At 42.0% G+C, this 13993-nt stretch overlaps 1 protein-coding gene across 1 annotated transcript in view; it reads right to left on the minus strand.

Moving 5' to 3' along the window:
* sypb (synaptophysin b) overlaps positions 1-13993 on the minus strand; it is a gene marked incomplete at its 5' end in the record, with an annotated part of 45162 nt that overhangs the window by 9645 nt on the left and 21524 nt on the right. The window contains 3 exon segments of the mRNA XM_084332978.1: positions 2397-2508; positions 2510-2593; positions 5224-5348. Coding sequence (XP_084189104.1) covers positions 2397-2508; positions 2510-2593; positions 5224-5348 — 321 coding nt within the window.

Genomic DNA, 13993 nt, shown 5'->3' on the forward strand with positions numbered 1-13993 from the left:
AGGTGCCTCAATGGATTATGAATGGCAGTAGCGAATAAAAGAAATAACAAAACAGAAACGTAGATCTACGTTTCCGGCACTCAATGGTCGGGCCACAAAAACATAGATCTACGTGAACGGCAAACAAAGTGTTAATAGCAAACCACTTCACCACAGTCTGTTTTTTTTTTTTTTTTTCTTTTTTATGTTTAATTGATTGACTTTCTGTTACTTACTATATTTGATTTTTTGTATTTATAATGTGTCAACGTCATTGTAAATGAGAGCTTGCTCTCAATGGTCCTTTGAGATTAACCCTTTCACTACCACACTACAGAAGGTTAACCTTTCACTACCACACTACACCTATCGGGCTATTCTTCCAAGAGTCTATAGCAGTGGTCCCCAAACTACGGCCCACGGGCCGGATCCGGCCCGCCTCCACATTTGGCCCGGCCCCCTAGAGCCGCCGAGCTTTAAAAAAATTATTATTATAATATATATTTTTTTAAGATGGCATCATCCCCATTGTCTGTGCTGAATGTTTGTTAGTGTTTGATATATTTTTTTAGTACTTTTAAACATCCATTTTTAGTAAGCAGTAGTTTTCATTTGATCCTATAATTTTTTCATTCACCGATTTGTGGACCTTTTTTTTTAGTGTCCTAAAAGGCGCCTTATAAATAAAATGCATTATTATTATTATCATCCAGGAGGGAAAAGACACTTTGGATAGTAGGGACTGCATCTCTGCCTGTCCTGGCCAGGAAACACTTTGCAACTGTGATCTCCTCTGGCAGTAGTTGGATATTGTAATGTGTGGCGAGGGGTTGCAGCAATTCCACTGAGAGAAACTGGTCTGAGGCTGGATAACATGCCTGTATGCCTCTCATAAGTTGTTCTCCAACTCATGAGAACCTACTCTCAAGCTCTTGCAGCATTCTGTCGAGGATTGGATAGAACAGTCTCTGTCTCCGCTGATCTCCTGAGCTGAGGTCTGAGCTTGTGCCACAAGATGACTCAACTACATACTCGTCCATCCTTTTCTGCTTCCTCCTTTGGCTGGTAGTATGTTCCTCAATCCCAAGGCCATTACATATGGCCTTTGTCCTGTCATACATGTCCACTGCCATCTCTGAGGTGCGATAACCTTTGAGTGTGTCCTGCACTGTGCTTTTAAATAGTACAGAGCTAGAGCTAGGTGGTCTGTAGGTACTGTATATTTATTTCATAAATAGTGTTATTTATTTGATTAATAGTGTTATTATTTATTTCCTGACTTTTTTTTCTGTGAAGATCCCAGAAAGGGTTATTAATATTTGGTTATGTGTGGCTTTCTGGAAAACAATAAATGTTTACGTTTAGGCACCCCTGCGATCGTCACACTTTTTCTGTTACAAACTGACCCCGGCCCCCACCAGAGAAGGGAAAAGTTATGTGGCCCTCACAGAAAAAGGTTTGGGGACCCCTGGTCTATAGCATGAAAACACACTTAATACATTTGACAAAAAAAACTATACAGAATACAAGTACAAAGCATACATTCAAGAAATACAAGATAAATAAAAAGTTACAAATAGAAATTTAAAAAATTTTAAAAGGTTACACAAAGTCATACTGATTAAATGTTAATCAAGTAAAAGTAACATTTTAAAATGCACTGTTCTTAAAAAAAATGCCCTTTATGTTTAAAAAAATATTATAATTTGGTAAGCTCCTAATTTGCTCAGCTATATTCTACAGCTTCACAGCACAATAAGAGGCTATTCTTTCCAGTTGAAAGCCTATAGTCCTGGGTAGTACTGTACATAGTTACTTGTGTTTTGCTGCTCCTAAATGTCTGACTTTCACCTGCTGGAACCTGCTTTCCAGCAGTTTTGGCCACTTTTAACCTGCCTTTATCAAATGAATTGAGAACACTATTATATCCTTAACTGGTAACCGCTCTATTGTTATGTTGTCCTTTAAAGGTCATGTAAGTGGTATCTTCTGTTAAAATAATAGCTCTACATTCCGACAGCCATCACTGATACAGAGTAACTGGTCAGTAACATGGGTCTCCCAGTCGCTCCGCTCTGCAGAAAATACATTTCCTACTATCCCGTTCCTACTTTATCAAATCAGGAGAAAGAACTCTACTGGGGAAAAAAATTGTTTGACAAAAATAAAAACAATTTCTAAGCAATTTTGTGTGCAATAGCAGTGCAGTAAGCAAATCTGGCTTGGCAAAATGTCTTGAAATAATTATAAATATCTAAGGTTCTCTCTCCTGATTGGATAAAGTGAGAACAGGATACCAGAAAAAGAAAATGATGTTTACAACAGAGATAAAAATGTCCCGTGAACATCTTAGAATAATTCAGATCATCATCACCCAGGTGTGTGTGACGTGAAATACGACGGCTACACAAACTCACAATCTGGGGCCCCTTGTTGTTTTCACGGTATTTCTCCAGCAGAAAACAGTAGACAGCGAGCGCTGCCATGCAGTAGAGGAAGGAGAAGACACCGATAGTGACGAAGAACTCGCGAAGAGGAGTAATCCCCGACCAGGAACAGGCGCTCAGGGTTCTCCCCGGCGCAAGTGGGTGCATCGAAATACACCTGATGGAGCCTAGGAGACGAGAGAGAGAGAGAGAGAGAGAGAGAGAGAGAGAGAGAGAGAGAGAGAGAGAGAGAGAGAGAGAGAGAGAGAGAGAGAGAGAGAGAGAGAGAGAGAGAGACAGAGAGAGAGAGAGAGAGAGAGAGAGAGAGAGAGAGAGAGAGAGAGAGAGAGAGAGAGAGAGAGAGAGAGACAGAGACAGAGACAGAGAGAGAGAGAGAGAGAGAGGGGTAGAGAGAGAGAGAGAGAGAGAGAGAGAGAGAGAGAGAGAGAGAGAGAGAGGGGTGTAGAGAGAGAAAGAGAGCTGTGAGGGAGACGATACTGTGTGATGTAGCTGTGAATACTGTGTGATGTAGCTGTGATACTGTGTGATGTAGGAGACGATACTGTGTGATGTAGCTGTGATACTGTGTGATGTAGCTGTGATACTGTGTGATGTAGGAGACGATACTGTGTGATGTAGCTGTGATACTGTGTGATGTAGCTGTGATACTGTGTGACGTAGCTGTGATACTGTGTGATGTAGCAGCGATACTGTGTGATGTAGCTGTGATACTGTGTGATGTAGCTGTGATACTGTGTGATGTAGCTGTGATACTGTGTGACGTAGCTGTGATACTGTGTGATGTAGCTGTGATACTGTGTGACGTAGCTGTGATACTGTGTGATGTAGCTGTGATACTGTGTGATGTAGCTGCGATACTGTGTGATGTAGCTGTGATACTGTGTGATGTAGCTGTGATACTGTGTGATGTAGGAGACGATACTGTGTGATGTAGCTGTGATACTGTGTGATGTAGGAGATGATACTGTGTGATGTAGCTGTGATACTGTGTGATGTAGCTGTGATACTGTGTGATGTAGCTGTGATACTGTGTGATGTAGCTGTGATACTGTGTGACGTAGCTGTGATACTGTGTGATGTAGCTGTGATACTGTGTGATGTAGCTGCGATACTGTGTGATGTAGCTGTGATACTGTGTGATGTAGCTGTGATACTGTGTGATGTAGGAGACGATACTGTGTGATGTAGCTGTGATACTGTGTGATGTAGGAGATGATACTGTGTGATGTAGCTGTGATACTGTGTGATGTAGCTGTGATACTGTGTGATGTAGCTGTGATACTGTGTGATGTAGCTGTGATACTGTGTGACGTAGCTGTGATACTGTGTGACGTAGCTGTGATACTGTGTGACGTAGCTGTGATACTGTGTGACGTAGCTGTGATACTGTGTGATGTAGCTGTGATACTGTGTGACGTAGCTGTGATACTGTGTGACGTAGCTGTGATACTGTGTGATGTAGCTGTGATACTGTGTGACGTAGCTGTGATACTGTGTGATGTAGCTGTGATACTGTGTGATGTAGCAGCGATACTGTGTGACGTAGCTGTGATACTGTGTGATGTAGCTGTGATACTGTGTGATGTAGCTGTGATACTGTGTGACGTAGCAGCGATACTGTGTGACGTAGCTGTGATACTGTGTGACGTAGGAGACGATACTGTGTGATGTAGCTGTGATACTGTGTGATGTAGCTGTGATACTGTGTGACGTAGCTGTGATACTGTGTGACGTAGCAGCGATACTGTGTGACGTAGCTGTGATACTGTGTGACGTAGCTGTGATACTGTGTGATGTAGCTGTGATACTGTGTGATGTAGGAGACGATACTGTGTGATGTAGCTGCGATACTGTGTGACGTAGCTGTGATACTGTGTGACATAGCTGTGATACTGTGTGATGTAGCTGTGATACTGTGTGACGTAGCTGTGATACTGTGTGACGTAGCTGTGATACTGTGTGACGTGGCTGTGATACTGTGTGATGTAGGAGACGATACTGTGTGATGTAGCTGTGATACTGTGTGATGTAGGAGACGATACTGTGTGATGTAGCTGTGATACTGTGTGATGTAGCTGTGATACTGTGTGATGTAGGAGACGATACTGTGTGATGTAGCTGTGATACTGTGTGATGTAGCTGTGATACTGTGTGACGTAGCTGTGATACTGTGTGATGTAGCTGTGATACTGTGTGACGTAGCTGTGATACTGTGTGACGTAGCAGCGATACTGTGTGACGTAGCTGTGATACTGTGTGACGTAGCTGTGATACTGTGTGACGTAGCTGTGATACTGTGTGATGTAGCTGTGATACTGTGTGACGTAGCTGTGATACTGTGCGATGTAGCTGTGATACTGTGTGACGCAGCTGTGATACTGTGTGATGTAGCTGTGATACTGTGTGACGTAGCTGTGATACTGTGTGACGTAGCTGTGATACTGTGTGATGTAGCTGTGATACTGTGTGACGTAGCTGTGATACTGTGTGACGTAGCTGTGATACTGTGTGATGTAGCTGTGATACTGTGTGATGTAGCTGTGATACTGTGTGACGTACAGTAGCTGTGATACTGTGTGATGTAGCTGTGATACTGTGTGACGTACAGTAGCTGTGATACTGTGTGACGTAGCTGTGATACTGTGTGATGTAGCTGTGATACTGTGTGACGTACAGTAGCTGTGATACTGTGTGACGTAGCTGTGATACTGTGTGATGTAGCTGTGATACTGTGTGATGTAGCTGTGATACTGTGTGATGTAGCTGTGATACTGTGTGACGTAGCTGTGATACTGACCTGAACGGATACTCAAATTCGACTTCTATGCCCAGATCGCTCTCTGACCGGTTTTTACACTCGACACTCATCTTGAACATTCCGGAGTAACTGCCGCATGTCGAGAAGGCGAAGATAGCGAAGATCTGCGAGGAGGAAGAGGAAGGAGGATTAAGGAGGTGAATGAAAACATCCTTGTCGGTGCTCCTTCATGTGAGATAAATGAGAAAGGATAGAATGTGTAGGTCGAGCAATGGACCTATATCTCAAACCCCCCCCCCCCCCCCCTTTTCTTGATCCTCCAATCAAAAACGGTTGCTTCGGGACGGATCAAGAAAAGAGGGCAGGGTTTGAGATACAGTAGGTACATTTACACTGAGCATCTTCAGAGAGAAGAAAGAGCGACGTGGTAATAACGTCGTCTCACCACCAGTGGTGGTGATATTAGAATATTCCTTCTAAGAAGATTGCTTGATTTCGAAGAGTAGGATGTACTTCAACCTAGGCCTAAATAACGCTTACTGTATGTAAACCGAGAGCTCCAATGCAGGCTCCACAACAGTGGGCAGGGACTGCTGCCAGACATCCAACTACTAGGAACCTAGTAGCTGACTCCCACCTAAAAGGACAATATACTATACCTTATGCATACCGCACCTTATGTGAATACTGTATACTTCATCAGATCATATATTTAGCATTTAGCATTTTTACATTATATATTAGATTTAAATGATTGGATTATTAGATTATATATTGCATATATTTAGCATTTTAGCAAATAGAGGGCAAATATAACTGAGAGGGCATACAGACATACCCTCATCTCGCACCTTGTTGCCCATATGCACATGTCCAGAGTTAATTATATTAATTATATGGATTTGTTATATTGTTTACACTGCTTTTTTTACTACCTATACCTCCCCCTTCCCCCATGCTGCTATGATGCCTGAATTTCCCCCAAGGGGATCAATAAAGGAATATCTTATCTTATCTTAATACAGACGACACGTTGCATGTTCACACACCACAGAATCATATACGGTTCACACCCTGAAAGCCGCAGCCGCTCGGCTTTCTCCATCTGCCGTGTCTCGAGCGCACTGGCGTTTCCGCCGAGCTGCTGGCAATTTGGCACAAAAAGAGTGAAAATCAATGCAGCGCTATTGCCAGGTGACAGGGAAGGGGGCCTGTGTGCTGTGCTTGTTGCCATGGTTGCGCAACCGCGCTAACGGTACGAGTGCCTTTTTGTAAACGACATGTGTTATTGTGACAAATAATGTTTGTTATGCGGCACGTCTGAGATTGCCCCCCACCACGTCCCTGTCCCCGTTCCTTAAAGGGATATTCCACCCATCTTAAGATGTTTATCAGAATCAGATAGGTCTTTATTGCCAAGTCAGTTTGCACATACAAGGAATTTGTCTTGGTCGTTTGGTGCATCAACGTTAACAGACAATTAAAAGTAGAATGAAAATCAAATGGAATATATGAACTCAATTAGAATAGTAATACAATAGAATAGAATATGGGACAGGGCTGTACAATTGTGCAGGATGTAGTAAAATATATACACTAAATTAGAATAGAAATGCAGTGGAATAGAATATGTGGCAGGGCAGGGCTGTGCAATTGTGCAGTATTGTAATAGTTATAACTTATTACTGTTCGTACTGTGCCCCAGGACAGTTCGGTCAGTATTTGTGAACATACATCACTCTCTCCTAAAGCGAGAGAGTGGTGCGAGAGAACCCTTCAATTAGTGATGTCACTGGGATGTAAGATCTGGGGGCTGCTCTATAGACACTGAATGGGGCTCTGACTTTAAGTCTGCATTTTGGGTTCTACTCACCTCTACCACCGTCATGCCATCTAAACGCTCCACTCATCGTAACACAAATCCATGCAAGCTTGCAACAGATTCGGCTGGGAGCATAAATAATACCCCCCCCCCGCCCGCCCCCCCCCCCCCCCCCCCCCCCCCCCATGGGTACATCCATTCCAGATTATGTGAGTGAATGAATGAAAACTTTATTTAACAGATTGCAGAATGGGTACAATACAGTACGGCTCAATACACACAATTGTTAAGGGGATGCAGACCAGAGAAAGACGTTTGTCTTGTTTACATCAGGAGAGAAGGAGGAGTGTTGAAGAGGTTGATGCAAATGTGATGTGTTGTGTTTAAGCATATTGTATGTTTTGGTGATTTATGTACAATGGAAAATGTATATAGTAGATAAAATAAATTGTGTAGAGTAATCATAACACATTTTAAAAAAATAATAATAATACTTCCACAGAGCATTTAGAAAGGTGTAGAATTAAAGTATTGCTTTTCCCCCCAAAATATTATTGATTTATGAATGTATCATTTAAATGTTGTTTAAATGTTGGCGGGTCCAAAATGTATGTGGTTGCATGTTACGTGCATGTATCCCCTCCCTACTTCCCATTTCCCCATGTGGAATGCACCTGATTCGACAAATGACATGCTGGTGTTCTAGTGCGACATCTAGTAGTTGAATGTTATCTTTGGCACCTTTAAAGTCAAACTCAGTGATTGTTTGGAATGAGAACCGTGTGTAGACTGAAACCACACTCAATTATATGGAATAAAGCACATACTCCTTACTATTACATCAATTCACGTAATTGATCGTGGTTTGAGTGAGTCTACACAGTTCTCATCCAATCAAATATATTACAGAGTGGACCTTTAAAATAGATGGAGTATCCCTTTAAGACATTGACTGTAGATAGGTTCGGGTAGATACAGTTAACTGCTGTTCTTTAGGTCTCACCTACGGTCATGTATAGGCCTACTGCACAGACAAGCACACACTCACACACAGCAGATTAGTGAAGTCAGACTATTTTTACCACACCCTCCCTATCCCCTGCAGGCCAGATCCGATTGGATGGAAAACCCGGCTATTAATCTGACTGAGGTGCTACCATCTGTCACCGAACCGTGCACTACGAGCCCCAGTAAAGCCAGTCACAACACAACACATGAGCACGCATGTACTATACACGCGCGCGCATGCACACACACACACACACACACACACACACACACACACACACACACACACACACACACACACACACACACACACACACACACACACACACACACACACACACACACACACACACACACACACACACACACACACACACACACACACACACACACACACACACACACACACACACACACACACACACACACACACACACACACACACGTCAGTTCCTTCTTACCAGTCTACCTGCTGCAGGCATCAGCGGTGCACTAATCTGTCAGCTAATGTGTGGTGAGGGGACTTTTACTGGATTTACAAGAAGCCATGGATTTGTAATGTGACTGAATTATCAATGGTGGATTGTAACGTGGCTGTCTCAAGCGAACAAAAGGCATCGTCTATCAATATTTACGCAACAATTACTGTCGATGAAATGCTTAAATGCCAGTGCGAGAAAAGGGTGAATAAATTAAATGGTTTTATAGGCACTTTAGAGCACTGTGTAATTTGCAGCAGAAATGTTTATCATCAGGTCATATATTTGCAATGGATCTGCTTGATATATATGAGGTCCACTGTTGCGACCGTTATATACAAATACATCCTCGTTCCCTGGTAAACAAATAGTAACTCTGATCCTCCAAAATATATTTGACTAATAAATGGAGTTGAGTGTAGCTGTGATGAGGTTGTTGTTGTTGTTGTTGTTGTTGTTGTTGTTGTTGTTGTTGTTGTTGTTGTTGTTGTTGTTGGTGTTGGTGTTGCTATAGATAAAATGTTTATGTGGAGTAATCATAAAAAAGAAATAAGAATAATACTTCCACAGAGCATTTAGAAAGGTGCGGAATTAAAGTATTGCTTTTCCCCCCAAAATATTATTGATTTATGAATGTATCATTTAAATGTTGGCGGGTCCAAAATGTATGTGGTTGTTTACATGTTGCGTGCATGTATCCCCTCCCTACTTCCCATTTCCCCATGTGGAATGCACCTGATTCGATAAATGACATGCTGGTGTTCTAGTGCGACATGTAGTAGTTGAATGTTATCTTTGGCACCTTTATAGCAAACTCAGTGATTGTTTGGAATGAGACCGGGCATTTGTCGTTGTTGTTGTTGATGCTGTTGATGCTGTTGATGCTGTTGATACAGCACAAGAATATGATACATGACCAGTGTTGTGCTAGTAACTGAAAAATAGTAACTCAGTTACTTTACTAGTTACTTCATTTCAAAGTAACTTCGTTACTGTACTAGTTACTTACACCCAAAAGTAATGAGTTACTGTGAAAAGTAACTATTTAGTTATTTAAAAAAAAAATAAAAAAAAAGATTGCTCCCGAGTCCCATGCCCCAGATACTCAAAATCGGTTGATCAACTTGACAGTTTCCATTCACATCACCGAACTCTGCTAAGCAATGTGGTCTAGATACAAACACAAATCTGACACAAACAAATGTTGTCCCGAGTCGATATAATAAGAAGTGGGCCGGTTGAAGGAACAGCCTTGATGTCGCCGGAGCGTTTCATTATAACCATTATAATTCAAGGGTACTACGACTATGCGTGCACCTCATGGTACCAAAGCACCTCAAAGGCGCTTAAAACAAAATTACAAACATCACAAAACAAACTGGTCAGACTACTACTTGACCTGAACCCCAGAACCCACCTCACCCCTGCCCACTTTGACAACATAGGATGGCTTAGAGTAGACGACAGAGTACAGCAACTTGCAATGGGCCTGGTCTACAAGATACACTATACGACCGGGGTACCCATGTACATGTCAAAATACTTCCCAAAGGTCAGTGAATACCACAACCACTACACCAGAGGAAGCTCAACAAATCATGTAAAACCCAGATTCGGCTCAAACAAGGGACTAAACACGTTTCGCAATTATGCCACAACAATGTGGAATGCCCTACCCAAAGCTAGGGGTAACAGTACTGTATATTTGAATACCGTTTATGTCACAAATGTATCAGTACTAAATACCTATATGTCCCTATGCCATAAATGTCATGTTGTGTATGTCATAAATGTCTATATGAATTGAAAATGGGGGACCCTGATGGAAACAAGACAAACGTCTTTCTCAGGTCTGCATCCCCTTAACAATTGTATGTATTGAGCCGTACTGTATTGTACCCATTCTGCAATCTGTTAAATAAAGTTTTCATTAATTCATTCATTCATTCATTCATTCATTCATTCACCATCTTGCAAGTTGCAACGTTGTTTAAGATATCAATCAAAGCATTGCAACGTTAGAATAGTTAGGATATCAATTGTGCATGAAAGGACTATATTTATATTGTTTGATTAGTATTATGAGATTCCCTGGCAGATTTCGTACAGTCAAAATCCGTTGATCAACTTGAGTTTCAGTGAACACATTGCACTCACCAAAGTCTGCGGTGGTCGAGATGTAGTAACGTTAGTCCAGTTGACTCCAGCAGCGCCTCAAACATGTTCTTTATCTCGTTTCCATGTTGTATATTAATTATCTCTCCAAGTAGTTGCTAAATGGTTTGTTAGTTCGTTACTGCGGTCTTTTTATGTAGATTCATAGCGAGCGTCCGCCTGAGTTTGTTTTGTTTACAATAGAGAGCGTATATTTCTTTCCGTAGCCGCATTTCTGGTTTTCGCATTTCTGATTGGCCAGTGGCCACTGACTGACGCTCTCTGGTCAGAGAACGTCAGAGAACGTCAGTCAGTGGCCAATCAGAAATGCGAAAACCAGAAATGCGGCTACGGAAAGAAATAGACGCTCTCTATTGTAAACAAAACAAACTCAGGCGAAATCAAACGGAGTTAGGAGGACGCTCGCTATGAATCTACATAAAAAGAACGCAGTAACGAACTAACAAACCATTTAGTAACAGTAACAGCGTTACTGAATTTAAAAAGTAATGCGTTAGAGTACTAGAACGGCAAAAAGTTACTTCGTTACTGTAACGCGTTACTTTGTAACGCGTTAGACCCAACACTGTACATGACAAGAAAGAATGACAAAGAGTGAAGAAACGGCATCTACAGAGGAGGTGAAAGTAGATCCTCAAACAGGATCCCATGTTATTATGATCTCAGACAGTTCAATCAATATTATGTGAGAAATTAACAACTCTCCCCCAAAGCGAGAACCAGAGGACCAAAGGACTATAATATACAGTAAGGGCCTGTGATGTCATCATCAAGAGACAAAACCTGAGCTGCTCCATTGACAATGAATTGGAGACAAACGTGGATTTATAGAATATTTGTTTGAGCGTTGCTATATTATCCTATGAACCAGAAGCTGTGTCTGTCCATATGCATGTAGATTCACCAAGCACTGTCCATGTTCTCAATGAGATGGCATTCCTTGCTAAGAGGGCGACGCCCCCTTTTATCCCCATCTTTGCACATGCCTGCAGTCATAGCTCTCTTGGTTTATGTATGTTCACAAATCAAGACTGAACTGTTCAAGATCACAAGAATAAAACCGTGAACTCTGTTTTAGGGAGGATTCTGTTCCCTTTAACTCGACTCAGAACAAAACTGTACTTTTATTTTATTTTTTATTTGTTATATTATTAAATTATAATGTCAAATATTGTAAGGAAGGGGCAGGGCTTGATAAGTTGTTTCTACTTCCCCCTGTTCCTTCTCGAACACTTATTGTATGGAAATAGTCTTTGACTATTTACCTTTTTGTTTTTTAAACTTGTTTTATGTTTCTATGTTCGAGACAAATAAAAATCAAATCAAATCAAATCAAACATGCCCCCCCCCCCCCCCCCCATGGGAGAACTAATACAGAACTATTAGGAATGTATGACCACTAAGTGTGTCACAGTCTTAACCACTACAACGGTACTGTATGACGTATATCATGCCAGTTAGGGTACCTTGTGTATACTGCACCTTGTGTATACCGTTTACTTTTACTCGTAGTATTCAGATTCAAATTCTTTATTGCCTATATTTATTGTAACGTATATAATATAACCGATAGGGCATACAGACCCTCATCTGCACCTTTGTTTACGCTGTTTATTTTTCTCTTATTTGTGTATTGCCTATGTAGGCTATTTCTACAATTACCCTGCCCAATCCATACCTGTACCCCCCCCCCCCTCCCCCATGCTGCTTTGACGCCCGGATTTCCCCAAGGGGATCAATAAAAGGAATATCTTATCTCATCTTATTCATCTCAAATGACAAGACTCACTACTGTAGACACAGTGAAGCTACTTCCCTTCACACCCGCACCAACAACACACACACAGATTAATTTCCTCTGACGAGCAGCTTCCCCTCCCTGTACCACTGATTCAATGTGTTCTTCCTCTTTGTGTCTCTCTCAAAGGTTTGACTCAAACTGGTTTGATCAATGTTTGACTGGATCCTCTTGCAGCTATTGCCTTTCCTGGCAGAAAACACTCTAAACTAGGGATGTCCGATATTATCGGCCGACCGATATTATCGGCCGATATCGGCAGTAAAATGTGATATCGGAAAATATCGGTATCGGTAAAAAAAAATAAAAAAACAATAATCTTTTTTTTTTTTTTTTTTTTTTAACATTTATTTAACCTTTATTTACCCAGGCAAGCAAGTAAGAACCAATTCTTATTTTATTTATTGTCAAAAGTATGCATGTTGGTTTAATTCAACAACAAGAGATATGTAATGTTAATTTTTACTTTTTTAATTATCATATTTTGCACAGATAATGCTTACATTTAGAAAGCCTTTTGAATGCATCCAGTGAAATTATTAATTACCTGAAATTATTCAGTTTTTTTGGGGGGAAACCCTGCATATATCGGTATCGGTTGATATCGGTATCGGTATCGGTATCGAAATTAAGAGTTGGACAATATCGGAATATCGGTATCGGTAAAAAAGCCAATATCGAGCATCCCTACTCTAAACCGTTTGTCATCAGGAGGCTCATACAGAACCAAACATTTCACTGTAATGTACACGTACCTTTATATGTGACAAATAAAACAAAACTTGAAACTTGAACTTGAACTCCCCTTACAGACACTGACGTTCTGACAGTGGTGGTGTCAAACGGTCACACTGTCTACACCCAGTACCCCCCCCCCACTCCTCCAGACCACCATCACACTACACCCAGTACCCCCCCCACTCCTCCAGACCATCACACTACACCCAGTACCCTCCCCCCACTCCTCCAGACCATCACACTACACCCAGTACCCTCCCCACTCCTCCAGACCATCACACTACACCCAGCACCCCCCCCACTCCTCCAGACCATCACACTACACCCAGCACCCCCCCCACTCCTCCAGACCATCACACTACACCCAGCACCCCCCCCACTCCTCCAGACCATCACACTACACCCAGTACCCCCCCCACTCCTCCAGACCATCACACTACACCCAGTACCCCCCCCCCCCACTCCTCCAGACCATCACACTACACCCAGTACCCTCCCCACTCCTCCAGACCATCACACTACACCCAGTGCCCTCCCCACTCCTCCACACCATCACACTACACCCAGTACCCCCCTCCCCACTCCTCCACACCATCACACTACACCCAGTGCCCTCCCCACTCCTCCAGACCATCACACCATTTTGGTGTTGATTTGGTAAAGCTAACGAGGATGAGATCCCTGCTGAACTGAATAAGAACTCTGGTGACAGATGCATCGAGCTCCTTGTGAAACTGGTAAACAACATCTAAAACTCAGGAAATATTCCAAATGATTTCCTAAAATCAA

The sequence above is a fragment of the Notolepis coatsorum genome (genome assembly GCF_963971535.1).
Source record: "Notolepis coatsorum genome assembly, chromosome: 17".
Classification (NCBI taxonomy): Eukaryota; Metazoa; Chordata; class Actinopteri; order Aulopiformes; family Paralepididae; genus Notolepis; species Notolepis coatsorum.